General features: G+C 42.2%; 1 protein-coding gene across 1 annotated transcript in view; it reads left to right on the forward strand.

The window, feature by feature from the left end:
- TMEM156 (transmembrane protein 156) overlaps positions 1-27,917 on the forward strand; it is a 49,444-nt gene that overhangs the window by 20,243 nt on the left and 1,284 nt on the right. Inside the window, exons 4-5 of the mRNA XM_056125565.1 lie at positions 6,314-6,433; positions 8,584-8,667. Coding sequence (XP_055981540.1) covers positions 6,314-6,433; positions 8,584-8,667 — 204 coding nt within the window. The remainder of the gene's footprint in view (positions 1-6,313; positions 6,434-8,583; positions 8,668-27,917) is intronic.

Below are 27,917 nucleotides of genomic sequence, written 5' to 3' on the forward strand. Positions count from 1 at the left end.
ACAATATCTCACTCTGATTTTAATTTGCATTTCCCTAGTAATAAGCATCTCAAACTTTTTTTTATCTGTGTGGCCAGATGTCATCTTTGGAGAAGTGTCTACTCATGTCTCCTGTCCATGTTTTGGTTGAATTCTTTGCTTTTTTTGTTGTTGAGTTGTGTGAGTCCTTTACCTATTTCAGACATCAACCTCCTTGTCAGATGTATGCAGTATAAATATCTTCTCCCAGATGCTAGGTTGCCTTTTGATTGTTGTAGTTTCTTGTAATGTGAAGAAATTTTCTTACTTATTTGCTTGTTTCTTTGTTTTTACCCACACCTCCAGTACTCAGGTGTTACTCCTGGCTCTGCACTTAGAAATTACTCCTGGGGAATGCACAGGGGACAGACCATTTGGGATGCCAGGGATCAAACCTGAGTAGGCTGGATGCAGGGAAAACACCCTACCTGTTCTACTATCACCCAGTCCCAAAGTTTTCTTAGTACTATCTCTTTGGTCCCTTTTTTTAAATTTGTTTTTTAATTTAGATTTTTATTAGTGAAACACCATGTTTTTTTTTTAAAATTTAGATTGGTCCCTCGTTTTTGAGTTTTTTGATTTATAGTATTAGGTGATGACTTAATTTCTTCTTTTTTCCCCTTTTGCCATGGCTCTTCAGTTTTTACATAATTTGTTGATAAGCCTTTTCTTTCTCCATATTTGGACTTGACACTTTTGTCCATATATGTGTGGATTAATTTCTGGATTCTCTATTCCATAGTCCTGTGTGTTTGCTCCTATTTCAGTAGTTTCTATACCATTTTAATTACTATTGTTTTGTAATGTAGTTGAATCCAGCGAGCCTGATGCCTCCATTTCCCTTCTGTTCTTTTAGGAATGCTTTGGCAGTTCAAGATCTTTTGTGTTCCCATACAAGTTTTGGAATTGTTTGTTTTAGTCCTTAAAAATGACAGTACGCGGCTGGAGCAATAGCACAGCGGGTAGGGCATTTGCCTGTACAAAGCCAACTTGGGTTCATTTTCCAGCATCCCATATGGTCCCCTGAACACCGCCAGGAATTATTCCTGAGTGCAGAGCCAGTAGTAACACCTGTGCATCACCAGGTGTGACCCAAAAAGAAAAAAAAAAAGACACTAAAATTTTGATAGAGACTTTTGATTCTGTAGATGGTTTTAAGATGGCTATTTCAATAATGTTTATTCTTTCAATCTCTAAATGTAGTATGTTTTTCCATTTCTTTGGTATTTCTATTTATTTAGTAACATCCAACAGTTTTCAGTGTACAGATTTTTTACTTTATGTTGGGCTGGAGCGATAGCACAGCGGGTAGAGCGTTCGCCTTACAAGCGGCCAACATGGCCGACCCGAGTTCGATTCCTCCGCCCCTCTCGAGAGCCCGGCAAGCTGCCGAGAGTATTCGATATGCCAGACACAGTAACAACAAAGTCTCCAATGGAGACGTTACTGGGCCCGCTCGAGCAAATCGACGATCAACGGGAGGGCCTTTACCTTTACCTTTACCATTATGTTTACTCCCAACTATTTTAATCTGTTTTTGATGCAATTACAACTGGGATTATTTTATTCTTTTAAACATTTATTTTAGTAAAAGCTATTAATTTTAGTCACTATCACTTATAATACTGTCAACGATATGTATACAACATTGCAACATCACACTCTTAAAGAGAGAATCCCCCAGAGTTTCCATCCACCATCATCTTAGACCTCCCCACGTGTCATCCTTACACCTTCTTTCCCCATTGTTGTGTAGACCAATTCACAAATTCTCTTGCTTTGGATGATTTGTGATTCACTGTCATTTCTTTGTATCTCACACATGATAGAAATCATATTGTGTCTGTCCCTTTCCTTATGGCTGACTTCACTCGGCATATGCACTAGTTCTATCTCTATAGTGGAAAATTGCATGATTTTATCTTTTTTCCCCCTAGTCAAGTATGTCTCGTGCTTCCAGGAGCTTGATTTTATAGTCTCTAGTTCTTGGTCATTGATGGGATCACACGTCGCTGGGGCAGTTGGTGGGTGTAACTGCCTAGCTACTGGAAGATGGGGGATCTGGGTGAGGAGGTCCAGTCCCGAAGGGAGCAGGCTTGGGATCTCAGCCCCGGGACCCGTATACCTGGTTCCTCTGCCAGTTCCTTCATGCATGAGGCTCGTCGGAGCATGTAGAGAGTGGTCTTAAGCATGGCTGTGTCTCGGTCCCGGAGATCTTCAGCTGCCCGGGTTCTGCTTGGGGAGGGGAGGGGAGGGGAGGGGAGGGGAACTCAACCTGCCCCCCCTCCAAGGGGCCCCAGTGAGGACAGTCAGGCACGGGGACTGCGTTGTTCTCTTCCGGGAGCTTGGTTTTGTAGTCTCTGGATCTTGACTCTGGATCTTCACCTCTTATTGTCTAGTTCTTGCTCTCTGAGAACCCTGCACGCTACTGAGAGTATCCTGCCCGCATGGCAGAGTCTGGCAAGCTCCGTGTGGTGTATTCAATATGCCAAAACCCAGTAACAATGATTGGTTTCATTCCCCTGACTCTGAAAGAGCCTCCAATGTGGCACTTGCTAAAATCTCAGGGCTAGGACGAATGGAGATGTTACTGGTGCCTGCTCAAGGAAATCGATGAACAACAGGATAACAGTGATACAGTGATACAGTCAAGTAGTATTCATTGTGTATATGTACTATAGTGTCATTATCCAGTTCATCTGTCTTTAGAAACCTGGGTTGTTTTTAGATTTTGGCTATTTTGAATAGTGCTACAATTAGCATCACTGTATCACTATATCACTGTAATCCCATTGTTCATCGATTTACTCGAGCGGGTGCCAGTAACGTCTTCATTCGTCCCTGTCACGTGCTTGTGAAGCCTGATGGAGTATTGGGAGCTCTTTCAGGGTCAGGGGAATGATGACTGTCATTGTTACTGTTTTTGGCATATTGAGTATGTTGCAGGTAGCTTGTCAGGTTCTTCCAATTAGCATAAGAATGCAAAATATCTTCTTTAAATGGAGATTTGGGGCTCTTGAGTAGGTGCCTCAAAGTGGTGCCCCAAAGTGGAGATGCTAAGTAACATGGAAGTTCAATTCTTAGTTTTTTGAGATGTCCATATTGCTTTCCAAAGGGTTGAACCAGGCAATATTCCATTAGTAGTGGATGATGGTTCTTTTTTCCACACATCTACTCCAAGACCGGTTTTGTTCTTTGTGATATGTGCTGGTATGAAGTCATACCTTCTTGTTGCTTTAATTTGCCTTTCCCTGGTGGTGAGTGATACACAAGACTGTTTTCCGTATACAATATTGGCCATCTGTATGTCTTCCTTGAAGTTCCTGTTCATCTCTTCTCACCATTTTAGGGATTGTTTTTTAATTTCCCTTTCCTTTAATACATTGTTTGTGTATAGCAAACCAATGCACAATAGCATTAATCATATTAATTTTTTATCCTGCCGCAGAGATTTCTTTTCTATTTATTTATTTATGGGTTTTTTTTTTTTTTTTTTGCTACACCTGGCTGTGCTTAGGGCTTGCTTCTGGCTCTGCACTCAGGGATCACCCCTGGCAGGGCTCAGGAATTACTCTTGGTGAGGCTCAGGGGATCAATGTGGGATGCTGGGGATCAAACCCAGGTCAACTGAGTGTGAACTAAGTACCTTACCTGCTGTACTATCTATCTGGCCCCTAAGATGAATTCTTAAACATAAAAACCCCTGTTTTTTGTAATATGCTATTAATGTTATGTTGGATTGAATTGATTTTTATGCCCTGTCTTGGAGATGAGAACCAGACTTGTATTAAATGTGATTTTTTTGATGCAATGCCATTAAGATAGGTGGATTATAGGCAATGTGGGTCACTGGGTGACCCTGAGAGAAAGGTAGACACTGCAAACACACAGTTTACATGGATCTTAATTCTGCTTGACTGTTTCACCAATCAAGACTTAACTACCAAGTCATCCTATTCTCAGTTACTGTCATTAATCTTTTCCTCTAAGCAGTGTGCTCCCACTTCACTTAAAAATCTACTCTTGAAGGCCATTTTATAGTGTACCAATTAATGAGTGCCTGCTGTAAAACAGAATGTGAGGTACTAAGGACACGGAGACGAATAAATGTAAAATAAGCAAGTAAGTACATTCCCGAGGGAAAGGTGAGATGGTAGAGCAATTGACTTTTATTATTCCATCCCAATGGAAGCTGTAAAATGCTTTGCTGAAGCTCTAATAATTTTGGGTGCTTTTATTTTCAAAATGCCACATTTACTTTAGAGCAAACACAAGTATGTAATACGTAGGCAGTTTTCAAAATAAATTATAGATTTAAAAAATTGTATCTTCTGAGTTAGTTTTCCAAGGACCTCACGGTCTCTGAAATGAAGATTGTTTCACATGTGCATGCATGTGCACGTGTGTCTGCATCAATGTATGTATGGTGGGCAGAGTGGGAAAAGGACTGAGATCTGAGCAAAAGGGTGAGTTGCCTTGATTCAGGAGTGAAGTGGGCAAGAATGTTTTGAAAAGTTTGTATAAATACACCAAGATATCATCTGAAAGATAAAGATAATAGATATTTAAACATTTGCTCTACTGCACATCTTTGTATCCAGCTAATGAGATTTTATATTTTCTAAAATATGAAGAGGAAAGAATCATTTTCATAATTTTGCTTTTAAGATAATTTGCATTTGGGTTAATTGGAGAAAACCCTACAAATTCTAGTCAGCCCCAAATGATAAATAATTGAACTCATAGCTCAGATATAATAGTGAGGCCCAATTATGGAGCCCCGTAATCTGGAAGCTGCACATTTATTTTTCCTTGTGTAGAAAAGTTTAAATTTATTCATCTTTCACTCTGCTATGCAAAGACTAATTGGAATCTCCCTTAGCTGTTCTATCCACCAGGGGGTGAAGCTAAATTTAGTTCAAACTGGAAAATTTACTCTGAAACTGTCACTGGCTCCTTCAGCTATTTTCTGATTCTTACTCATTTTGTTTGCTCCTCTCCGTGATGGCGAGTAGAAGGGTGAGGGGGTGGCAGGGGAGGTAGGAAAGCACTCTAATGTTTGTGCTGATGCTTTGGTAAATGCATTGACACCCACCGATTGGGCATGATCACCCCTGCCTTAGAAAGATGATAAATGCATGATTGTTTTTCAGAGTCCTAATAGTGTTTCATTTCACCTTGGAGATTGCACCCACCTTGCCTTTTGCTGGCACTACAGTTAACTGTCAGCTTTTCTTTTCTTTTTTTAAAAAATTTAATGAATGACCGTGAGATAGAGCATTACAAATTGTTCATGATTGTGTTTCAGTCATACAATGATTCAACACCCATCCCTCCACTAGTGTAATTTCCCAGCACTAGTATCCCCAGATTTCCTCCCACCCCTTCAAGCCACCCTCCCACCCCAGGCTGCCTCTACAGTAGGCACCTCTTCTCTCTCTCTTTATCTTTCTCTCTCTTATTTTAAGCATTATGATATTTGCAATACAGATGCTAAAAGTTTATCATCTCTATTCCTTTACCTACTTTCAACACTCAGTTCTTATCCATTGCCAACTAATATTGTGATAATCGACCCTCCTCTATCTTAACTATCCTCCATCTCCCACACCGTTGACCCACCATTGACCAGTCCTCCTGGCCCATTTCCCCCTGGCATTGGATATTAGTTTCATACTGTTACATATATATATATCACAAATAAATGTAGTCATTCTATATCTGTAATTTGGATTTTCTTTTTCTAATAAAGGGAGTGAGTTATCTTGAGTGAATGCACATACTTGATAGGATCATTGCTGTGAGAGCCAATGGGAATGTCTGGGTGAATCTATGTGGCCTCTTTTACATATGTCACAGTTTTGCCTTCTCTCTTTGTTTCTTGTCCTTTCTTCCCCATCACTGCATCTTGATTGATTCAAGAACATATGTTTTTAGCTCTGTGATATGGGTCAAAGTTGTTAATTACCAAGAGTTCTGATTCTGAGATGCGCTGCGGGGTAGACTCAACAAGAGAGATGCAAGATTAGAGAAACCAACGCCACGCAATTGACAAGTGAAACTCATCATGGAATTTGGGAATAAAATGCCAATCTGGAAGCCATGCAATCAAATGTACTTATTTAATTCATCAAGAAAGAGTTCAGTTGAGCAAGTGCTAGTTATATATTCAGTTTTATATCAGTATTGGTTATATATTCAGTTTTCAGCTAAGGACAGGATATGTAGAACCAATTGTACCACCTACTGGCTGCATCACTTTCTTGTAATATTATAGTATGTTTTTTCTTTGCAGATTTTATTTGCTCCACAAAGATCACTTGGTATATTTTAGTTCTATTGGTTTTTATATTTTCACTTATCTTCACTATCTACAAAGTACTTGAAGACCTCAGAAGAGCACACAAGTGGCAGAGTAAGTATTGAGAGATAGATGCATTGTTTGAATAAGTTCATTGAATGCCTCAGCTAGAGATCTGAATTATTCTTAAAATTCAATTTACCATTTATTGAGCAACAACTGTATGTGAGTGGTGATTCGAGAAAATCCAAGCAATATAAGTATCACTAAGACCTAGGATGAGGATTTGAGAAACTTCATGTCCCTTTCTCCTAATACTAGTGAATAGGTGGAAAGAGAGGCCCAGTGACTCGGGAAAGCTGGTGTATGGGAGGCTGAGCTTAGTGGAAGTGAGGACCCAAAAGGATAGAAGAATATGAAGTGCTGAGGCTATGTTTCAGAGTTGTAGAGTTTGAACAGAATGGTTCTAGCTGAAGAGTTTGAATAATAGTCAATATTTAGGAAGTGGCACAGTACAGATTTGGTCAGGCAGAGCTAAAATGGAAATCAGAACTGTAGAGGGTGATATTACAAATATTTAATAGCCATGGCTCAGGCACACACCTATCAGGATAGAAAACTCCTGGCATGGCCCTGTTGACTAGTGCCCACAGATACACTGGCCCTGGAAGTGAATATTCATTCATATAATGAATATCAGGCTTGATGAATGTTTATGTGCCATTTACGGTCTCTCAGATACAATATAAGATATATTGTGAGAATAGGTTTTGCAGAACAGTAGGACTGGACTTTTGAAACTCTCGCTTGCTAGTTATGTGACTGAATAAATAACAATATCTGAGTGTCTCCTTTCTTATCTATAAAGCCAGACTCATTACCATCACCCCTCAGGGTTGAGGTCAGGAATGAAATAAAGAGACTTTGTAAGAGATTCAATAGAATTTCCTGTGCTTGGTAGTTCTCAAGCATGGTGATATTGTGGTGGTTATATTATTTCCAAGGTTCTTTTAAAAAAATCAAGTGGGGGCATCTCACATCCAGTGGCACTTGAGGGGGGTAACCATCAAATCAGGACCTTTTATGCACAAAGTCCTTTTAGGCTCACCCCCAACTCAGTTCTTTAGCAGTCAAGGCTGTACAGAACAATTCAGGGGAAATGACAGCCTCCAGGCTTGAGTGAGGTTGCCGTTCATTCTGTTGGTTAAGCCTTAGCTACTAATCTTTCTCTTTATTTGTGGAGGGACAGGGGCACACCTGAATTGGTTCAGGGCTTATTCCTGGCTCTGTGATTAGGGAAAACTCCAGGAGGCTCTGAGGTGCTGGAAATTGAGCCAGAGACCCCCCCAATTGAAAGGCAAGTGCCTTAACCGTTGTAGTTTTTCACTGACCCTGCAGATCTTTCTCAAAGCATTTCATATCACATCTTGGTATGTGATACCTTACCTTACTATAAAAGGTCTTTCCTGTATCAGTTAATGACATCATCATTGTGTATTGTAGAACAATAATTTCCAGAGAAATTTCACAAGCTTTCACTAGATTTTCAAAGCAGACAAATAGGGTTTGTGCTATGATTTTCATTCTATAGAAGAAAGCTCTCTGAGCTGCAGAGAGGTTGTTTGTTCTGAGTTGAACAGCTAAAAATTGTCAGAGTCTTTCAAGTTTTTATGATTATGTTATTTTAAGTTAATGTGGACTATTTGCAAAGAGTAGCTTGGAGTCTTCTGAGTTTCTCCCTCCTCCCCTCCCCAACCTTTTAAATATATTAGGAAACAGAGACAAAAACCAACAGAAAAAAAATGTCTGGGGAAAAAAACAATAGTGGGAAATGACATTATTTTTTTTTGAATATTCAGACTTAGTGGCTTTCAAAGGCTGTGTTACAAAACCAAGCCTACAAAATCGTGAAAAACACGGCTCCACTAAAGGCACTAAGTATGAAACATGTGTTAAATATTCTGAATGTCATATATATAATGACATAAATAATATAGTATTCTGTATGTAGAATTGGTGTTTTCCATTAGAGGAAATGACATAATGGCTTTTATGATAGCAGGGAAGCCACTGGGTTTAGAAAGAACTTGAGTATGTTGATGGAAAATCACTTACTATAGAAAAGCTTTTAACGTCAATGTCTTCGGGCCCTGGAGTGTGGAATGGTCCATTTTCCTAAAGAACCTATTGAGCCAATCTGGGGATCATAGATCAAGAATGTGCTTCTTTAACATATAAATATTTCATTTCTTTTCTTGGAACAGGTCATAAGTACACATCTACATCTGCTCTCTTAAGAGAAAGTGATTCAGAGAAACTGCAAACGCTGAATGTGTGGGTGGTTGCAGGTGAGTGTTGTGACGTCACAGGGAAATTCCGGGACTTCTCCTGTGCCCTGAGCCTGACCTCTCTGGGTTTCTTTAAACTAGCCAGGAACAAGCCCTGAGCACAGCCTGGGGTGACCCCAAAATCAAACCCCCCAGAACAAAACAAAACAGAACAAAATTAGAGTTCTATTCGAAAAAAGCTACAGGCAAATAAAATTGAGTTAAATGTCATTATCCCAGGGCACAGTGATCATCGGAAAGAAAAAAGCGGAAAGTGTGCTTAATTGGCAAGGAGAAATTCCTATGAGTAGGCAGATGAGGGCAGGCAGTGAGGTCTAAACCTCCGACTTATTTTTAAATGAGACAAGATACCATTATGTCTCCAAATGCAAGAAGTAATTGCCGAGTGGGCAGGGGCGTTTGCAGGAGCCGTCATTGCGTGGAGGGCAACGTTCTGTAACAAAAACTTCTAATAGCTCCAATTAAAACGTCCCCTGTCCCCTCCCGAGTAATGGAAGCAAGGATGTCTCATTTGAGCAGGAAGGAGGGAGCCAGCACAGATGCTCAGGCTCCATCTTCCAACGTGCAAAGCCCCCTGAATTCCAGCTGCCAGATCCTGTTGAAAAGCAGGAAGATGAAGAGCCTTGCATGCAGCCCACCCCAGCTCAGATCCCGGGCACCACCGCCTCAGGGCGCTCCTGAGCACAGAGGTAGGAATTGCCTAGCATAGAGCAGTGTACCCCTATTTCCCCACCCACCCGGACCCCAAAAGGAGCATAAAGTTGGAAAGGAGTCATACAGGCATGGGAAACCTCAGTGAGGCCTCAGTTTGCGCCTACACCAGCTCGGCAGCTGCAAGTTTGCTGGGGAACAGTCTTCAAAACCAAAATGAAATGGAATGACAGTGGTTGAACCCTGAGTACCAGCCCTGCACACTGTCCCTAACCCTGCCCTCCTGCAGCTCCATCTCTAGGCACTTAGTATTTTGTACAGGATTTATTTTCTTCCTCCCACACCTGGAGGTGCTCAGGGCTTACTCTCCCATGGACACTTCTTAGCAGTCACTTTGGTGCAGGGAGATGCTCAAATGTATTGCAGCTAGGAACCCTGGGTTCCTAGCCTCTCTGTGGTCTCTCAAGCTCCAGGAGAAATCTTCAAGCCTTGAGTCAGGAATAGCCTCCTCAACATTTTGTGCCTCTTAAATGAATAAAAATTAGCAGCACCCTTGACTTGAGGGAAAACTGGATTGGGTGCTACTCAATAGCCTAACCAAAAAAAAAAAAATAAAACAACAAAAAAACCCTAAATGTTTGGTCAGGGAGATAGCGCAAAGGAGTAAGGCATGTCCAATATCCATGGTACCCACCCTGCAATTGCTGAATGTAATTCCTCCAGATATAGACTACTTCCAACTTTGACAGTAAAATTATTAGCCTCTGTCTGTAAAGAATATTGGCTAAATGAGCCTTTGACAATAGTTAAAAATAGTCAATGGTGGGTTGGAGAGTGAGCCAGGTGAGTGCATGTGCTGTGTGTGTGTAGAAGGGTCTCTGAGGGCTTCAGGGAGGTGCCCAGCAGCAGCCAGCCGGGAGTAGCCCTCGAGCAGAGCAGGTTTGATCCACATTAAAAATTATAAATAAATAAAATGGAGAAAGTTGGAAATTGTTGTGCACTGAACACTCTAGCTTAATAAAATAATAAAAAAAACACAGGTTGTTGCAAATGGCAACACCAGATTTTCCAATGAAGAAAATGACATTCGGTCCTTGTCCCTCTGGTCAGTCTCCATGCCTGACTTTCAGACCCTGGCAACGTTGCAACCTGGTGCAGCTGAACCTTCCTCAAGTTGTAATTTTGAGCACTGCAGCCTTGTCTGAAAAACAAAACAGAACAAAACAAAAGCCAACCCAACAGGTTCCCCATCTGCTTTTGGCATCAGGGGACTCACAAATTTCAAGTACTAGGGAACCACCAGGCTAACCTCACACAGGTTATATTTATGGACCTCTGGGCTCCATTCACCAGAGAATGGTCTCAGCTATTCCTACCTTTAATAGCTCCTACTAGCCACCCCCCCAGCCTTATTACCAGGGATATAATATTAATGGTTAAGAAGGCCAAAGGCTGATTGCTATTGTATTTTTTAAAACCAAAAGGCTATTTTTTATTTTTTAAAACTTGAAGCCCAGCATCTTAAAGGGAGAACCGAACAAGCTATTTCTTGTTATTTATATTTCTTTAACCTAAAAAGTCCCCCCCTCCAGAGCCTCCCATTATAAGTTGCTCTTTCTGGGAGAGAAATGGAAAGGAACTGATGTTTCCCTTGAGTGCTGTTTTTAAGGCCTCGCTCTGTAATGATGGATTAGAGGCAGCCGGAGAATGTCAGGGTGAAAAGCATGCTGAGAGGTATTCGGGAGAAGCTGTAACAGGAGTGAAGAAATGTAGATCAAAGAGCACAGGGACCAGGTGCACGCAGCTCAGCAGCCAGATCTCTGCTCTGGCTGTTCAACCCGGAGTGTGTCTTCAGTTGTTCACGGGTTATAAAGCAAGCGGGTTGCTGCATTTATACACACAAGGAGAGAGGTAGGTTCATACCCTGAAAAAGGCAGAGGGAAATAAGACGATACTGCCAAGCGGGCTCTGTGGCTGAGATATAAGCGAAGGCACATTCAGGCCAAAAGAACAATGACTGGCTGTGGATTTGGTGCAGTGATAGGGCTCAGGCTTTGCACGTGTGCGCCCTTTCCTTTGTGCCACCAAGGAAAGAAAACAGAACACAAAAAATAAAAGAATCACATCTCTGTTAGGAGAAATGCTGTACCAGGTCAAATCTGAAGCATTTGCACGTCTCTAATATTTTCTTCGTTAGGAGAAATGCTGTACCAGGTCAAATCTGAAGCATTTGCACGTCTCTAATATTTTCTTCCCGCCTTTGAGTAGCGTGATGGGATATGTTTTCTGCATTTGGCATTAATCTACATTTTATTTGTTCCACTATTATCATCCCAAAGGTAATGACTGTTATATTCATCTTTGAATCTGTGTTCCTGCCATAAGATCTGGCAAGCAGTTCATGTGCAGTGGAAGCTTATTAAATCACACAAACCCTAAACATAAAAGCAGATAAGGGACCAGAGAAAGAGTATAGTAGGAAAGGTGCTTGCCTTGCACATGGTGGCCTGGTTTTGATCCTGAGAACCCCTAGAAGTGATCCCTGAGTACAGAGCCTGGAGTAAGCCCTGAGCACAGCTAGAGGTGCCCCCCAAACAAATGAAAAATAATTTGAACAGAAAAGAAAAAGCACTTCTCCCAAAACCAACCAACCAAACAAAAGGCAAAAATAGCAAAAAGCAAGAGGTAAATATTGAGGATAGGGGGAGGAAAAGTCAGTGAAAAAACATAATTCTGCTTGAAAGAAACATATAATGCACTTTTAGAATTGCTAAGGATACCAGAGAAAAATGAAAAACAGTGACTGTCTTGCAGATGAGGCTTTAAGGACCAGGTATGAATAGTTTCCCAGTGTCCCCAGCTGAGCTGGCTAGCCAGGTGGGAGACCAAGGTCAAGGATAGTCGCAGTGCACAAGACCTGAGTCACAGATGCTAACGCTGGAAACTGACTTGGCAGACCTGGCGGGAAAGAAGTGCTCTTGGAAACCCAGAGAAATGGTGGGGAGGTTAAGGAGTTTGAATTTGGAAGTGAAATAGGAGTTCAGGAAGGGCAGGCAGAGAAAAATACAGATCACGGCCTGGGAATGGTCTGGTAAGACTGCCTCTGCCATTCTCACCATCACCAAACAGCGGGAAGAGTTTGAACCTTCAACCTCTTCACTGTCATGGTCAACCAAAATCTGCAGAATGGGAACTGTGGGCCTTATGCTCAGCATTGATGGTAAAATTGCGCTGGCCTCAGCACAGTCCTTGCCTCTGCATGGGTGGGGGTGGAATCATAGTTATGGAGTTATGGAGACTCTCCCCTGATTGCCTTAGGAGCACTGCCTGTAGCACTGTCCTCCCATTGTTCATCAGTTTGCTTGAGTGGGCACCAGTAATGTCTCCATTATGAGACTTGTTACTGTTTTGGGCATATCAAATACGCCACGTGGAGCTTGCCAGGTTCTGCCGTGAGGGCGAGATACTCTCGATAGCTTGCTGGGCTCTCTGAGAGGGACAGAGGAATCAAACCCGGGTTGGCCGAGTACAAGGCAAACGCCCTACCCGCTGTACTATTGCTCCAGCCCCTTAGAAGGGAGCTAAACTATAAAAGCTCATCTAGCACTTCCCAGGAGCCTAGGGCTTTCAGACATATCATACTGTTTAATTTCATAGTAACCTCTTGTTTAGTTTTTGATGAGAAAATGGAAGCTCCAGGAGTTGAAGTAACCAAGCCACAGCCAGACCCTTCCAGACTTCAGACTCAGTGCAGTTTCCACAGAGGCACTTAAAGGCAGCAGTGACCCAGGGAGTGGACTCCAGCTGGGTTGAACCGCAGATCAAAACTCTTTTGTATTAACCTTAGAAATGGAGATAAAACGTTTCTCTTTGTGAGGATGTAGGGGTTTGTGTGTGACAATGTGAGTCATCCCGGAAAAAAGGGGTTGAAATGTTTGCTGCAGTTAATGTGGGTGGGCTTTTAGGGAATACGAAGCCAAAGAAACAGAATTTAATTGTGAGAGGGAATTACTAAATGCCAAGATAAGTGGCTGGCCCAGTAATTTGTATTAGCCCAAAATAAAATGAATGTAAAATTAGAATTTGCAACATGTTGATGGCTGGGATAATAAAGATGAAGTGGGTCTTGATTTCCTGCAGAGGCAAAGATAAATCACTGGTTCCAGATATCAAAGCACCAAGCAAGACAACATGAACATCTGATTTTTACTTGCTCCATGATAAGAGTTATGACACTTAAAATACAGATTTGGGTTCATAAATCCAGTAAAGGTTAGAGCCATGTGCTTGGCTATGGAACAGTCTCAAATGCAAAGGGGATTCTAGATGCAGGAAGAAATCCCTAAGGGTGAAGACTCTACAGGCAGAATGGGATGACAAGCTATTCTCTGCATTCATTTAATGCCTTTGTATGTCTGCTATGAATGTTCAGGATGGAAAAATGGATGAGAAAACATATGCAGAAAAACATCTCTGTCCTTACACCAAGCTATCCTGCCTCCTTCTGAAAACTTGCTTTTTGGTTTATTTGGGGGCCACACCTAGAAGTTCTCAGGAGCTACTCCTGGTTCTGTGTCAGGGTCACTCCTAGTAGTGCTCAGAGAGCCTCAGGCCGTGCTGGGGAATTCAACCAGGTCTCCTTTGTGCAAGGCAAGTGCCTGACCTGTACTCTCTCTCTGACCCTGTCATTCATTCAGTTGAAAGACTGGTCTCTGCTGTCTTACAAAGACTTTTCAAGAACTTTTTCCTCCTAAAATTTTAATTTTTGATAATGCCGATCCAAAGTAATGAAAGGCGAATGGTGAAACACTTCATCAGTTTCATTTCTTTGAGTATGAAGGTTATCTTTGGTGTGAATAACCCGGGAATGGAGTCAATGACTCATAATATTGGCAGTTGTCTGTTCCAGAAATGCCTTTTTCTCTTTACATGTTAATTCTAGGTAATTTTTCAGTAATTTAGTCTTCCATCCTCATTTGATTTTCACATTGGCCAGATTTGGAAAAGATGAGTGGTTTTAGGATCACTGTTGATAGCAGATGGAACTCTGAATATCGTAAGGAGTTAACATCATGAAGGATGGAAATCTATTTTAAGCTGCTATCATTGGATCTCTCAGCCGTAAAAGGCTACTAGCTGTCTTGGGCCCACACGAAAGTGCCAATGATTCTTTCCCTTTCTCTCTCTTTTTCACGGGTCAGAATGACAGGTAGAACTACTGATCCCTGCATTTTTATTTCTGTGATTTTTTTGAAGGTTAATTAGAGAACCAAATAAATATCACCAAATCATCTGAAACTTTCCACATCTGTCTTGACCCAAGTAATCTGTGAAGAGTAACTTGAATTCCATCATTTGAAGCTGTTTTGAGGAAACCAAGAGCTACTTTCTGTTTTTTGGTTTGGGGCTCAGGGCTTACTCTCTTCTGCCTTCAGGGATTGTATGGGGTGTCAGGAAATGATCCTGGGTTGGCTCCACGGAAGGTAGGTGCCCTACCTGCTGTGCTATCTCTGCAGCCCTGGACATCAAGCGCTTCTGTGAGTCATGGATGTTTGTTGCTCTCTCTACAAAATGTCATAATGACTCAATTTTTCCAAGCCCAAAGGGGAGTAAGGAAGTAGCAAGGGTCATCATTTTCAAGACCAGCCATTCATAGCCTTTCTCCAGGGAACACGTATGTAGGTCTTTCTGAATTCTAAGTGAGCTGGAGAGAGCATCTAGGAAGAGAGGCGACTGCTTTACATGTGACTGACTCTCTGACAAAGGATTCTTGAGCACCTGCAGGGAATCACTTTTTTTGTTTTGCTCTTTTGGGGTCACACCTGGTGATGCTCAGGGATTACTCCTGGGTCTGCACTCATGGTTTACTATTGGCAGTGCTCAGGGGACTGTATGGGTGCTGGCATTAAACCCAGGTCAGCCACATGCATTCTACCTTCTGTACTGTCTCTCCAGGGATGACTTGAGCACAGAGCCAGAAATAGTTCCTACGGATAGACCCAACCCTGGTCTTCCAATCCCCCACCCTCATACCCCCACCAAATTCTGAGTAAGACTCATTAAGTAGACTTAAAAGATGCTAGCAAAATACTCCTTTTTGCACTTGGTAGTGGGTTTTTAAAAAAATTGTTCATAGTACATTCGAATACAGCTTTATTACTCACGGTTCAAAAAAATTTTTTTTAAATTATGGGCCACACCCACCCAGCAGTACTCAGCACTTACTCCTGGCTCTGTGCTCAAGGACTTAGGACACCACATGGGGTGCCAGGTATTGAACCAGGGTCAGCTGCTTGCAAGCGAGTACCTGCTGCACCATCTCTCTGGACCATTTTACCTTTCCATGTATTTCATTTCTGTTAGACTCACAGCAGCCATATCAGTATTTCCAAAGCCACAGTACTTGATCTTGGTGGACCATGGATTTTGTGTGTCAGTACTCAATGTGAAACCTCTGTACTGGGCTTGTGGGGTTCAACGCTGGCACTTCTAGGAGAGGCCCCTTGTCTGCTCCCTCCCACGATGCCTCCCCAGGGCTTTGTCTAGGTGAACTGGCCGGACTTGGAGCCTCCCACCAGGCCTGCCAGCGATACTGCCTCTGGTAGTTGCCACACACTAAGGAAGATGCATGGCATCATCCGGCTCACACCCACAGTTTATAGAACCAGAAGGTCCTTTCACAAAGAAAAATGAGATATCATATATCTGACTCTTAAAATACAGCTTGGGTTCATAAAACAGTCAAGGTTATGGCGTAGGCTTGATGACAGGTAGATAAAAATGCAGAGACTGGAAGGGAAAAAATGCCTAAGTGTGTGGAATCTATAGACAATATGATGATTGATTCTGTCCGTTGAACGCTGTTATAGAACAGCCCTTTGTGCCGAATCTAGAAGCACTGGTGACATTCTTTTCAAAACAATTTCCAGACCTCCCAAGTGGTGTTGAGAAGGGTTGGTGGGGGGTGGGCCCATGGATTTTGAGACAAGTGTCCTGGGGCGTCAATACGAGGGCCCATGGATGCCATGCTGTCAGCACCGGGGATGACTGGGACACCCTGGTAGGTGCACAGGGGCCTTAAGGATGCACGTGGTGATGCCCAGGGGGCCATGTGGGGCTAGGAGTGGGACTCGGGTTTGCTGTGTGCTGGGTATGAGCCCTAACCACTGTGATGTCAGTCCCTCAGCCAGTCAGCACACACTTCCTGAGGACCTGCTATGTCTCAGTATTCTATATCTTCGAGCTGGGGTCTGGGAATATTATGCCCCATGTCCCCCCTCTAGGAAACCTCCCCTTTGGACTGGAGGAGGTAGATACATAAGTAATGACAACAAAACAAAATAAATTCACTCTAAGCTGAGTTTACCAAGGGTCAGAACGTTCATCGCTTTAACCTTTGGACCTCTCCTTGTTTTAAACTGGTTTGGGCTTTCCAGTTTAGTAACCAAGCAGCAAAAAGAAAAACATTTTTTTAAAAAAATAACAACTTAGCTGTCATTTTGGAGATAATGTCAAAAACATTCACAGTCATACCACTCTGGACTCTCCTGATCTCATCTGACTTCGGGTGCTAAACAGGGTCAGGTCAAGTTAGTACTTAGATGGGGAAAATGTCAAAAATTGATGAACAAATGCTCCGAGCAGCTCCCAGAATCTAGTGAGACTGAGGCCGCCTCAGATGTACCTTCCCTGAGGGAGGTGAGTTTTTTTCTGACCTGAGGAGCATCACGTACAGAGCAAAGAAAATACTTTGTAAGATTTGGTGACTCAGCGGGAAGACAAAATGACTTTGGAAGGATGAATTGAGGTTACATCCCAGATGTCATAATCTGAAGCACTTTGAAAAGCTATAGAAATCTGACAAAAAGAAGGAAAGAAATATTTGAGGCAGCCTGGGTTCTCTCGTGAGCAGTGGAAAAGGGCTTTATTCAGCAAGAGAATGCATGAAGTTTTATTTTTAATCAAAGCTACTATTACTTGGAATCTATTTGTTTGCATTAGAGCAGTCAGATAAAAGCTCAGACTGGGTTTTCCTTTGATATTTTAAGGCTTTGCTAGGGTTCATGGGGGAAAATTATCCAAGAATTTTTCGCTTTAGAGATTTGACAGATTCACAGAAAGTCTTCTGAAAATATTTTTGGCTGTTTCTGCTGCCTTACCTAATGTTACTGAATTGCTATTCTTTGAAATAAATTCCATTTCCCCAAGTAGAGCTAGAAAAAACTCCATCCCTTTCAGCTATTCTGAAGAAGGTATTAAAATGACATGTATCCTGCCTTTTTGCTTTTTTTTTAACTTTTAAAATTTTTTGCTGTTAATACGTATGCTACATGATTTTGGCTATTAGGAGAAACAGAAGATAATGTACACTAGAGAAACACTAGAGAGTTACTTTGGCCTAAAATTTTTTTTCTTTCTTTTTATTTATTTTTTTTGGTTTTGGGACTACTTCAGATGGAACCCAGATTGCCACATGTAAGGCAATCACCCTACTTGCTGTACCATCTCTTCAGCCCCTAAATATTTCTTGAGGGTTTTTCTCAGGAGACCTAGGGGCCCCTCCTCGTGAGTCTTTTGTCAAGATTCTGTACTACTTGGGCCCTACAGTGTTGGATCACCACACTGGTGCATGCGGGGGGGAGAGGTGGGACTTCAGGGATCCACCTGGCAATGCTTGGGGGACCGTGTAGTATTAGGAATTTAACTGGAATTAGCCACATGCAAGACATAAGCAATATTTCTCAATGAACATGATATTTCTTAGATTTGAGTGATATAATGTTTATTTCATAAGCTGAGTTATGAAACATCCTTTTTTCCTATACAGTCTATCACTTAATCACTTAATCACTTAACTTCCCGTTAGTCGTCGATTTGCTCGAGCGGGCGCCAGTAACGTCTCCATTTGTCTCTGTTGCGTGCTAGTGTAGCCCAATGGCATCTGTTCGCTCCGGGAACATGAAGGGCCCCAAACCGATTGTTCATGATCTTGACGAAGAAGTCTGACCATCTGGTAGGTGGGCGGCCAGGCGGTCTTTTGACATCCGGTGGGATCCAGTCGGTAACAGCTCTAGTCCAGCGGTCGTCTTTAAATCTCATTACGTGACCAGCCCATCTGATTTTCGACACCTTGGCAAACGAGACAGCGTCCCTGATTCTTGATCATCGACGAATGTCAGAACTCCGGATTCTTTATCTCATTTGAGTGAAACGTGATATTCCAAGCATAGCTCTTTCTATTCTTCTTTGGGAGACCTGAATAGCGTTCTCATCTTGTTTGCTTAGGGTCCAGGTCTCTGAGGCATATGTTAATGCAGGAAGAACAGTGGAATCAAAGAGATGTGCCCAGAGCCAGAGGTTCTTCGTCCTCTTAGCTATTTCTTTGACGTTCTTGAAGGCGTTCCAAGCCACTCTCTTCCTCCTGCACAGCTCGGGTGCCAGGTCATTTGTCATGTTGACTTCTCGACCTAGGTACACATAGCTGTTGCATTCGGAGATGGTCATTCGGTTGAGAGCAAATGGGGCATCAGGAACGAGGCTGTTTCTCATAAACATTGTCTTCGTAAGATTCAGCTGTAGTCCTACCTTTCCACACTCACGGTCAAAGTCGGCCAGCATTTGTGCCGCTTGGCTGATGTTTGGTGTTATTAAAACAATGTCATCAGCAAAGCGGAGGTGGTGTAATTGCCGACCATCTATCTTCACTCCCATTCCTTCCCATTCTAGTCGTCGCATGATGTTCTCGAGGGTGGCACTGAAGAGTTTCGGTGAAATGGTATCACCCTGCCGCACCCCTCTCTTGACATCAACGATCACTTCTTTGTAGAATGGTGAGATCCTGGTAGTGAATCCGCAATACAGCTCACGGAGGATCCTGATGTATTGGGCTTGAATGCCCTGATTGGCTAGGGCTTCAATGACCGCTTCCGTCTCAACAGAATCAAAGGCCTTCTTTAAATCAATGAATGTTAAACAGAGCGGCATCTTGAACTTCCGAGAAACCTCAATGAGCTTGGTTATCGTGTGGATATGGTCGATGGTGCTGAATCCTTTGCGGAACCCGGCTTGCTCGCATGGTTGTCCTTCATCTAGTGTTCTGCCAATCCTATTTAGGATGACTCGAGTGAACAACTTGTAGATGACAGACAATAGGCAGATTGGGCGATAGTTGCCAATGTCATGGATGTCTCCCTTTTGAACAGCAGTACAGTCCTGCTGGTTTTCCATTGGGACGGAACCTTGCATTCAGACAGGTAGCGAGTGAACAGCCGAGCCAGTGTATTGATGAGTACTGACGGCAGGTTCTTCAGGTGCTCAGGTCTGACCTTGTCTGGGCCGGGTGCTCTTCGTTTCTTTACCGATGAAATGGCGTGTCGGATTTCAGAAGGGAGAACGTTGGAAACGACATATCCATCCTGTGGAATTTGGTATGTCGGCAAGTGGACATGGCTATCGAAGAGATTTGAGTAGAAGTCATGGATAATCTTCTCCAATGCCATTCTGGAGGATATGATGGATCCATCAGGACATCGGAGGGCAGTCATCTTGGTCTTGTAGTTGTCGAAGGACAGGCGGGCCTTACGAATACTTTTCCCGGCTTCTGCCGCATCTACCAGTACTTCTGCTTTTCTCTCTTTGAGGTCTTCCTTGATCGCATCTCTGCACTGCTTTGCGAGCTCGGACGTTAGCTTGCAGTTGCCTGCAGCATGCGCCAAACCACGCTGGCGAATTAGCTCAAGAGTTTTCGAAGATAGGCGATTTTTTGTGGCTATCTCTCTCTTGGTGTTCCTCACACATTCATGGAGGTGCTGAACCAGTCGATCATATTCCTCGTCAATGTTGTCAACAATGGCATCTTCCCATGTTGCCGCAATAGTACCAAAGAGTTCCCAGTTGGTGGTCATTCTGGGAGTTCTCTTTTTGAACTTTGCAGTCTATAATATATTTTTATTTTTTTCTTTAAAGAAAAAGGTAGAATTCCTATGTGAACTGATCTTTCAGTTACTTTTTGAGAAGTAACTGAGAAATTTTCTATTTCTTCTTAGATCGTTGTCTTGATTTTATGTTTCTTCGGGGGTTAGGTTTTGTAAAGTTTCCCAGAAAGTTATCTATCTTAACTGGAGATAGCAAAAATAAAGCTAGCAACTACTCCTTGAGGGACAGTAGTTGCCTTCGAAGGTTATTTTTAATATCCATAGAGGGCTCTCCTAGTTCTATAAAATACTACAATGGCCATCAGTGTGAGATTTCTCTCTTCAGAACATTGAGCCTCCAACAAAGTCAATGACAAAACTTTTCTGACTATGACTGAGGAGCGGGGGAGATGAGAGACCCTGCCCCCTTGCTCTCTCAAAGAACCAGTATTTGAGCTCCTTAGCAGCTTTCGCACATTATTCCTAAGAACTAGCCGCATTTATGTACATAGTCCTCAGCAAATATTAGCAAAAGAATCCAAGGAACAGTTTCTGTGAGCTCACTCTATGTGCAGGTGGTGCTTGTCTTAGGAATGCTGTGGGAAATATTGTTTGGTCATCTCTATAGACACAAAAATGCATTTGAAAGAATGTAATATGCATTCTTCATAAAAACACCTAAAAAGAGAAGTAGGCACTTTCATAAAATAATAAAATATATTTGTCTCAAACAGAGACTCAGAATCATTCTGAATAGGCACACGTTAAGGAGCCAGAGTGATAGTACAGAGGATAGGGCGTTTGTCTTGCACGCGGCCGACCCGGGTTCAATCCCCGGCATCCCATATGGTCCCCCAAGCACCGCCAGGAGTAATTCCTGAGTGAAGAGTCAGGAGTAATGCCTGAGCATTGCTGGGTGTGACCCAAAAAGCAAAATAAAAAAAAAAAGACAACAACAACAAAAATGTAGGCACACATTAAAAGCATGTCTATCTAAGCTCAGAAAATTTCAAGGATTCCCACAATTGCCACTAATTCACCATTGACCTGGAAACACCAGCCTTTTAGGAAAGAGATGGAAATACAAGATTAATAAGTTGAGAAGAATAGATGAAATGATTTCTGAATATGATGAGTGGTGTGGAAAATCTAAGGCAATTCCCAAAGGTCTATTTAAAACGTTGAAATTCAGCAGGGTACAAAAGTAATATAAAACATAAATAGTATTATGCATTTTTAAAAGCTATGCTGCAATTAAAGCAACTATAAAGATATAAACAACTAGGAATAAATTCAGCAAGAATTGTGCAAGTTTTCTGTAGAAAATTTTAGAAAAACATTCCGAAAAACACTTTATGTCTGTAAAATGGTCTGAACAAAAGGAATAGTATGCCATATTCCTGATTAGAAAGATGAGAGTGCTAAGATGTGAATACTTCCTAAACCAATAAATACAAATAATATTTTTAAAAATAAACAAGATCATTACAACTACTTTCTGTGAAAAATAAGTTGTCAAACCAGAAAAAAAGACAGAGGAATAAATAGAATCAGTCATTTTACTCTAATACTGGTATATACCTAGATAAAATTATCAAATGAGAAATCAGAAAGTTCATGACTTTGATAAAACAATTAAAATGGCATATCAAATGAGCAGGAAAAGGGATTGATAGAAAATAGTGTTCATTCAACTTAATAAACCAACTAGAAAAAAAATGACAATCCAGAATTCATAGCAGAGGCAGATAAATTTCAAATGGATCAATGGTTATAATGTAAGCATGACATCTTAAAAGTTATAGTATAAACAACAATAGAATTAATTTACAATTACAATGTGGGCCTTTTAATAGAGACACAAGACTCAGCTGAGAGACTAAATTTGATGATGTGAAAAATAAATACAAATAAAAACATTAGGGAAAAATTATTGGCAGTTTGTCAAAGATAGTAACTTTCCCCTAGTCTATAGGGAAGCAAGTTGAAGGTATTTGTTCACCTATGTTCACGGCAGTGCTATTTACAACAGCTACAATTTACAAACACCCAAGTTTCCAAGAACAAAGAAATGAATAAAGAAATTGTGGTCTGAGCTGGAGCGATAGCACAGCGGGTAGGGCATTGAGCTTGCACGAGGCTGAGCCGGGTTCAATTCCCGGCATTCCATATGGTCCCCCGAGCACCTCCAGGAGTAATTACTGAGTGCATGAGCCAGGAGTAACCTCTGAGCATCGCCAGGTGTGACCCAAAAAGCAAAATAAAAAGAAAGAAAGGAAGGAAGGAAGGAAGGAAGGAAGGAAGGAAGAAAGAAAGAAAGAAAGAAAGAAAGAAAGAAAGAAAGAAAGAAAGATAGAACTTGTGGTCACGTAGTCAGCTATGAGAAAAGACGAAATCTGCAGTTCTCTGCAACTTGGCTGGAACCGAAGGGCATCATGCTGAGATAAGTCAGAAAGAGAAGGGCCAGTAGCAAGTGAGGAATGATTGAGGACAGCACAGTCCCAAACAGTGGTTTGAGGTGACCAACGGGCACTTAAAGCAAAGGAGCAGGAGACGAGGTTGGCGTCCCTGCTGAGAAGGCCTCCTACAGAGCTGCCTTGCGCATCTTTGGGAGTAAAAGGGCAAGCTCTGAAGCCTGGCTTCCAGCTGAGGTCAGAACAGAGCCAAGTAGAGTTACCTCCAGAACTCATCAACGCTAACCCACCTGGACTTTGTCACAGTCACATAACCAGGTTTTGTCATTTTGAGGAGGGGGTAACTCACAAGCATTTCTCAGGGCGCCTGAGCAGTTGGGAGTGGGCTGGGCAGTCCAATGTTTGGGTCCAGTGGCATAATGCTGCTTGGGCCCAGCAGTGCTGGGGGCCTCCATGGATCCCCAACAGGAGCTCAGGGGCCTACAGAGCTCACAGTGGTGGTGGGGACCATGCTGTGTTGGGGATTGAACTTGGGTCTTTTGAGATATCTCTCTGGCCCTGATTTCTTAACATTAAAATATTAATTCCCCTCCTCCCCAAAATCCCCTCCAAGAGGAATGAAGAAGTATTTATATGAGATTATCTTCAAGATAAATCATTAAGTTTGCATATGTTATACTATGCTGCCAATTATGTAAAAAAAAGAAAAGGACATACAGATATTCATCAAAGTATGTGTCATCTTTCTGTCTTCTATTGATACCAAAAATGCTAATCACCTTGGTTATCTGTGGAGAGAGGAAGGGGATAAAGAAGGAACAATGTGATGGTGTAGAAAATGACTATCTGGGAAAAGATGGAAAAGAGAAGCATTTAGGACCAGAGAGAATTCAGGGGTTAAGACACTTGCCTTGGGGCCGGAGCGATAATACATTGGGTAGGGCGTTTGCCTGGCACGCGGCTGACCTGTGTTCCATCCCCTGTATCCCATATGGTTGCCTCAGCACTGCCAAGAGTAATTCCTGAGTGCAGAACCAGGAGTAACCCCTGAGCATCGCTGAGTGTGACCCAAAAAGAAAAAAAAAAGACACTTGCTTTACATGCAGTTGACTCAGGGCTTCAATCCCTGCTACCACATGAACACCCCCCAACCCTGACCCGAGTAGAGAACAAGAACCAATCTCCACTTGGGTTGGCCTAAAAAGGAGAGGGGGAGAGAGAGAGAGAGAGAGAGAGAGAGAGAGAGAGAGAGAGAGAGAGAGAGAGAAAATTTTACATAAAATTTTATCCTTTTATGCTTAGAATGTTTTTGAACATGTAAATGTCTTTTATATTTAGAAAAATAAATAACCCCCAAGCAATTTTTTCTATCAAAATATTTTTTCCCTAACAAAATAATAAAATTGCAACAGAAGATCTGACAATCCTTTGATTTTGTAACTGGTACTTAATCATATTCATGAATAAGAAGTATTATATACTTGTTTACACACAAATCCTTTTTTGATTATTTCCTTAAGAAGTAATTACTTCAACATTTGTTTTTTAATTAGAGGTCAATTACCTCATTTCCATCCGCATTCAGGTTCTTGCATAAAATAGAGAGATCTGAAACACAAACCTTGTTATAGTGAAGAACTTGAGTTTCTGTAAGAAAATAAAAAGTAATACCAAGGATCCCAGCAGAATAAGAAACTCCAGGACAGGAGGTTTTATCTCTTCCTTAAGTCAGCTGGAGACAGTATTAGAATAGTTATAAAGGTTGTGTAATCATAGCAAAGGAAGAGAGATGAGAATTCATCGAACCTGTAATTTTGTGTCTCAGTAAAATTGTCCCTGAAATCAAGGACATGGTTACTAATTTTTAGGGACATATTTCAGCAAATATTTTTTTTTTAAATTTCAGTTTTCAAACTGAGATTATTTTCTTGCTTGCTATCTGATAGTGAACTTAAAACTTTTCCTTTTTTATTTTTTATTGGCTCTCTCAAGCACAGGAAATGCAGGAACAGAGGGAGCGGGAGGAATGAAAGAGAAGAAACCGAGGTGAGGACCAGAGAGAGTATAGGGTCAAGGCACTTGCCTTGGACATAGTCGACTCCCGATCAACCCCTGGCACCACATATGATCCTTTGAGCAGTGCCAGGAGTAAGCCCTGAGCACCGTTGAGTATGTTTCTTCCCTGCAACCCCCCTCCCCAAAGCCAACAAGAGTTAAGAGAAATGGGTAGGAAGGGTGAGAGTTCTAGGCAGGAATTTCAGTGAGTGGTGGAAAGAAATCCTTTCCGGTTGGAGGGTATGGTTCTCTTACTTCATCATAAAATAATGCGTTTTTGTAGCACCACTTACAGACTAAATGGAGTTTCCTTCTTTAATTATAGACAACCCTCGGAGGCTATCTTTATCTCAGATCCCAGAAGTGCTCCCTCAAATACCAGAGCTAGGAGTCACTTCCATGACGCACCAGCAAGATCAGTACACACGGTAAGTAAAGAGGCCTTTATGGACTAATGGACTCTGTTCACTCCAGAATGCAGTGGGTTCAAGAAAGTAGAGTTCATCCCAAATTGCAGTTCTCCTCGGGTGGAGCAGTCTAAGAGGGCTGGACTGGCAAAATCAGTTCATCTGCAATAGGTGGCATGAGATAAAAATCTCTCCAAGACCTAGAAAGGACCAGGAAATGGATATCAGTCCCTCTGCACCTAAAAATGTCACCCTTTCCTGGGCTTGACTTGTAATCCCAGCAGGTTGATCTTTGTGTCTGCAGAAATAAGAGAAAAAGAGATAATGCTTACTTATAAGGCAGAACTATCCACTGGCCTTCAGTAACAGAAATAGCAGATACTTCCAAAACTAACATCTGCTCAACTAGATTGGAGCTGCGTAAGCTTTTCCTGACATCTTTCACCTGAGAAATTCTTACAAGGTGCTGGGTCTATAGGTACATTATATATATATATATATACACACACACACATACATACATATATACATACATACATATATATATAAAATCCCTACTGGTTATAAATCATAAAGAGATTTTTTTAAATAAACCCCACATTAAGGCAAGTGACTTCATATGGGGTCATGATGACCAGTTTAAGAAGTTGGAATGTAGACGAATGTACATTGGTTCGCATTGATTTGGCCTCAAAACTGTAGTGATTTTGACAGACATTTTGTTCATTCATTCAATGATTTCCTGAAGTAGCTGCTATGTTAAAGGCATGATTGATAACCACTGTAGAGGTTATAACAATGAGAACAGGGAAGAGGAAAGAAACTAGCATTTACAGAATTTGGGAGGGGGGGTGGGGGCACTCCTAAGTAGTACCAGTAGGCCTGGAGGCCCCAGGGATGATTCTTGGCCAACCACGCCAGTCAGGGGTTCAAGGCAAGGACCTGAATATGTGATGTTGCTTTAATCCTTCAGCACTGGGGATACCTAATGGGCCTTCAGGACCACACCTGGTGGTATTCAGGGGACCACGTGGTGCTGGAAATGAACCTGGGTCATACAGCCTTAATCACTGTACTATCTCCTGCCCTCTCAGGGATTCTTTTATTGTGCTTGGGACAAACAGGTTGGATCATGTACTGTTTAGAATACTTGGGTGATTACATCCCAGCTCCTGGCAGAAAACCGATGGTCTACTCAGAGTGAATATTTGAAGGAGACTATAGTTAATAAGAGTCTACTTACCTATGACATGGGGAGGTCAAGAAGGTAGGGAGAACTGATTCATAAAATTAATGAAGGAGAGGGGTATTGAAAAGGAGGAGCATGGGCATCCTCTGGGTAGAGAACTGGGGACTGGAGATTGGTGTTGTGTTGGAGTCATGTGCACAGGAAACCCTAATTATGATAGGCTTTTAATATTGTGTATTATAAATCACAAAACCTCAATCAATAAACAGGGTTAAAAAAAACAAGAAAAAGAAATGTCTTAGGGAATAGGGAATGCTACTACTTCTCTCCCTCAGACCAGAGGAGCAAGAAAACCCGAGACACAGTACACACACACACACACACACACACACACACACACACACACACACACACACTCCCAGAAGTCAAATTTGTGCAGTGCTGTCTGGCACCAGCTGGGATCTCTGGAGAAGCCTCACAACTACCTGGGAGAGAATGAACAACCTGATTTGGCTGCATGCCTTCTCCATCATGTGCCATCTCCCTGTTCACATGCAGTGTCCCAGCGGGCTCTAACTAGCTCTCTCCTTGCCTATGCAGGGCGAGAAAGGTGGAGAGCTGACTGGAGATGTAACTAAGGGGAAATGAGCTCCAGAGGCATGTCTGTGACCAGGGCTAGAGGGAGGAGGTGTTGGTACAGTCTGTCTCCTATGGACTCAGGGGCTCCCAGGTGGATTTATTTTATGTTGCAATTGTGATTTTTCTTTAATTTTCTTTTTTGGGGGGAGGGGGTAGGGGGAGGAAGGTTGGGACACATCTGGGTGCTCAGGATGTACTCCTGGCTCTATGCTTATGAATCACTCCTGGTGGTTCTTGGAATTGTCAGCCACATGCAAGTAAAACACCTTCCCTGCTGTCAGTCTGGCCTGGATATAACTGTGATCAACTCTTATTGGAGGTTATTTATTTATTTATTTATTTGCTTTTCTGGGTCACACCTGGCGATGCTCAGGGGTTACTCCTGGTTCATGCACTCAGAAATTACTCCTGGCGGTGCTCGGAGGACCATATGGATTTCTGGGAATCGAACCTGGGTCTGCGGCATGCACAGCAAAGGCCCTACCCACTGTACTATCGCTCCAGCCCCTCTTGCTGGAGATTATGCTGGATAGATTTCTCTCTTTATTTTGTGCTGGGTTGATCAACCTTGTCCATGAAGAACTCTTCTTTGTTCATTAACTGAATGGTGTGCCAGGAATTCTCTTATTTATTGGCAAAAATAACACACCTACAGTGTTGCCGTGATCCTAGGGAATTGGTGCTTCAGATAGTACCAGTACATAGAGGCATTTCCAAAGGATTTGGGCAGTGTGGTGTGGAAGACAGCCCCTCTTCCCTTTCAGAAAATCTATTGCCTGCTCTTTTTCTTTTTTTTTTTTAATTTTTATTAGTGAGACATCATGAGGTACAGTTGTAGACTTACAAATTTTTGTGCTTGGGTTTCAATTATACAATGATCAAATACCCATTCCTCCACCAGTGCCCACTTTTCACCACCACGGGTCCCAGTATCCCTCCCATCCCCCATCCCCCATCCCATCCTGCCTCTGTGGCAGGGCAT

The sequence above is a fragment of the Sorex fumeus genome, unplaced genomic scaffold (assembly GCF_029834395.1).
Source record: "Sorex fumeus unplaced genomic scaffold, SorFum_2.1 ptg000055l, whole genome shotgun sequence".
Lineage (NCBI taxonomy): Eukaryota > Metazoa > Chordata > Mammalia > Eulipotyphla > Soricidae > Sorex > Sorex fumeus.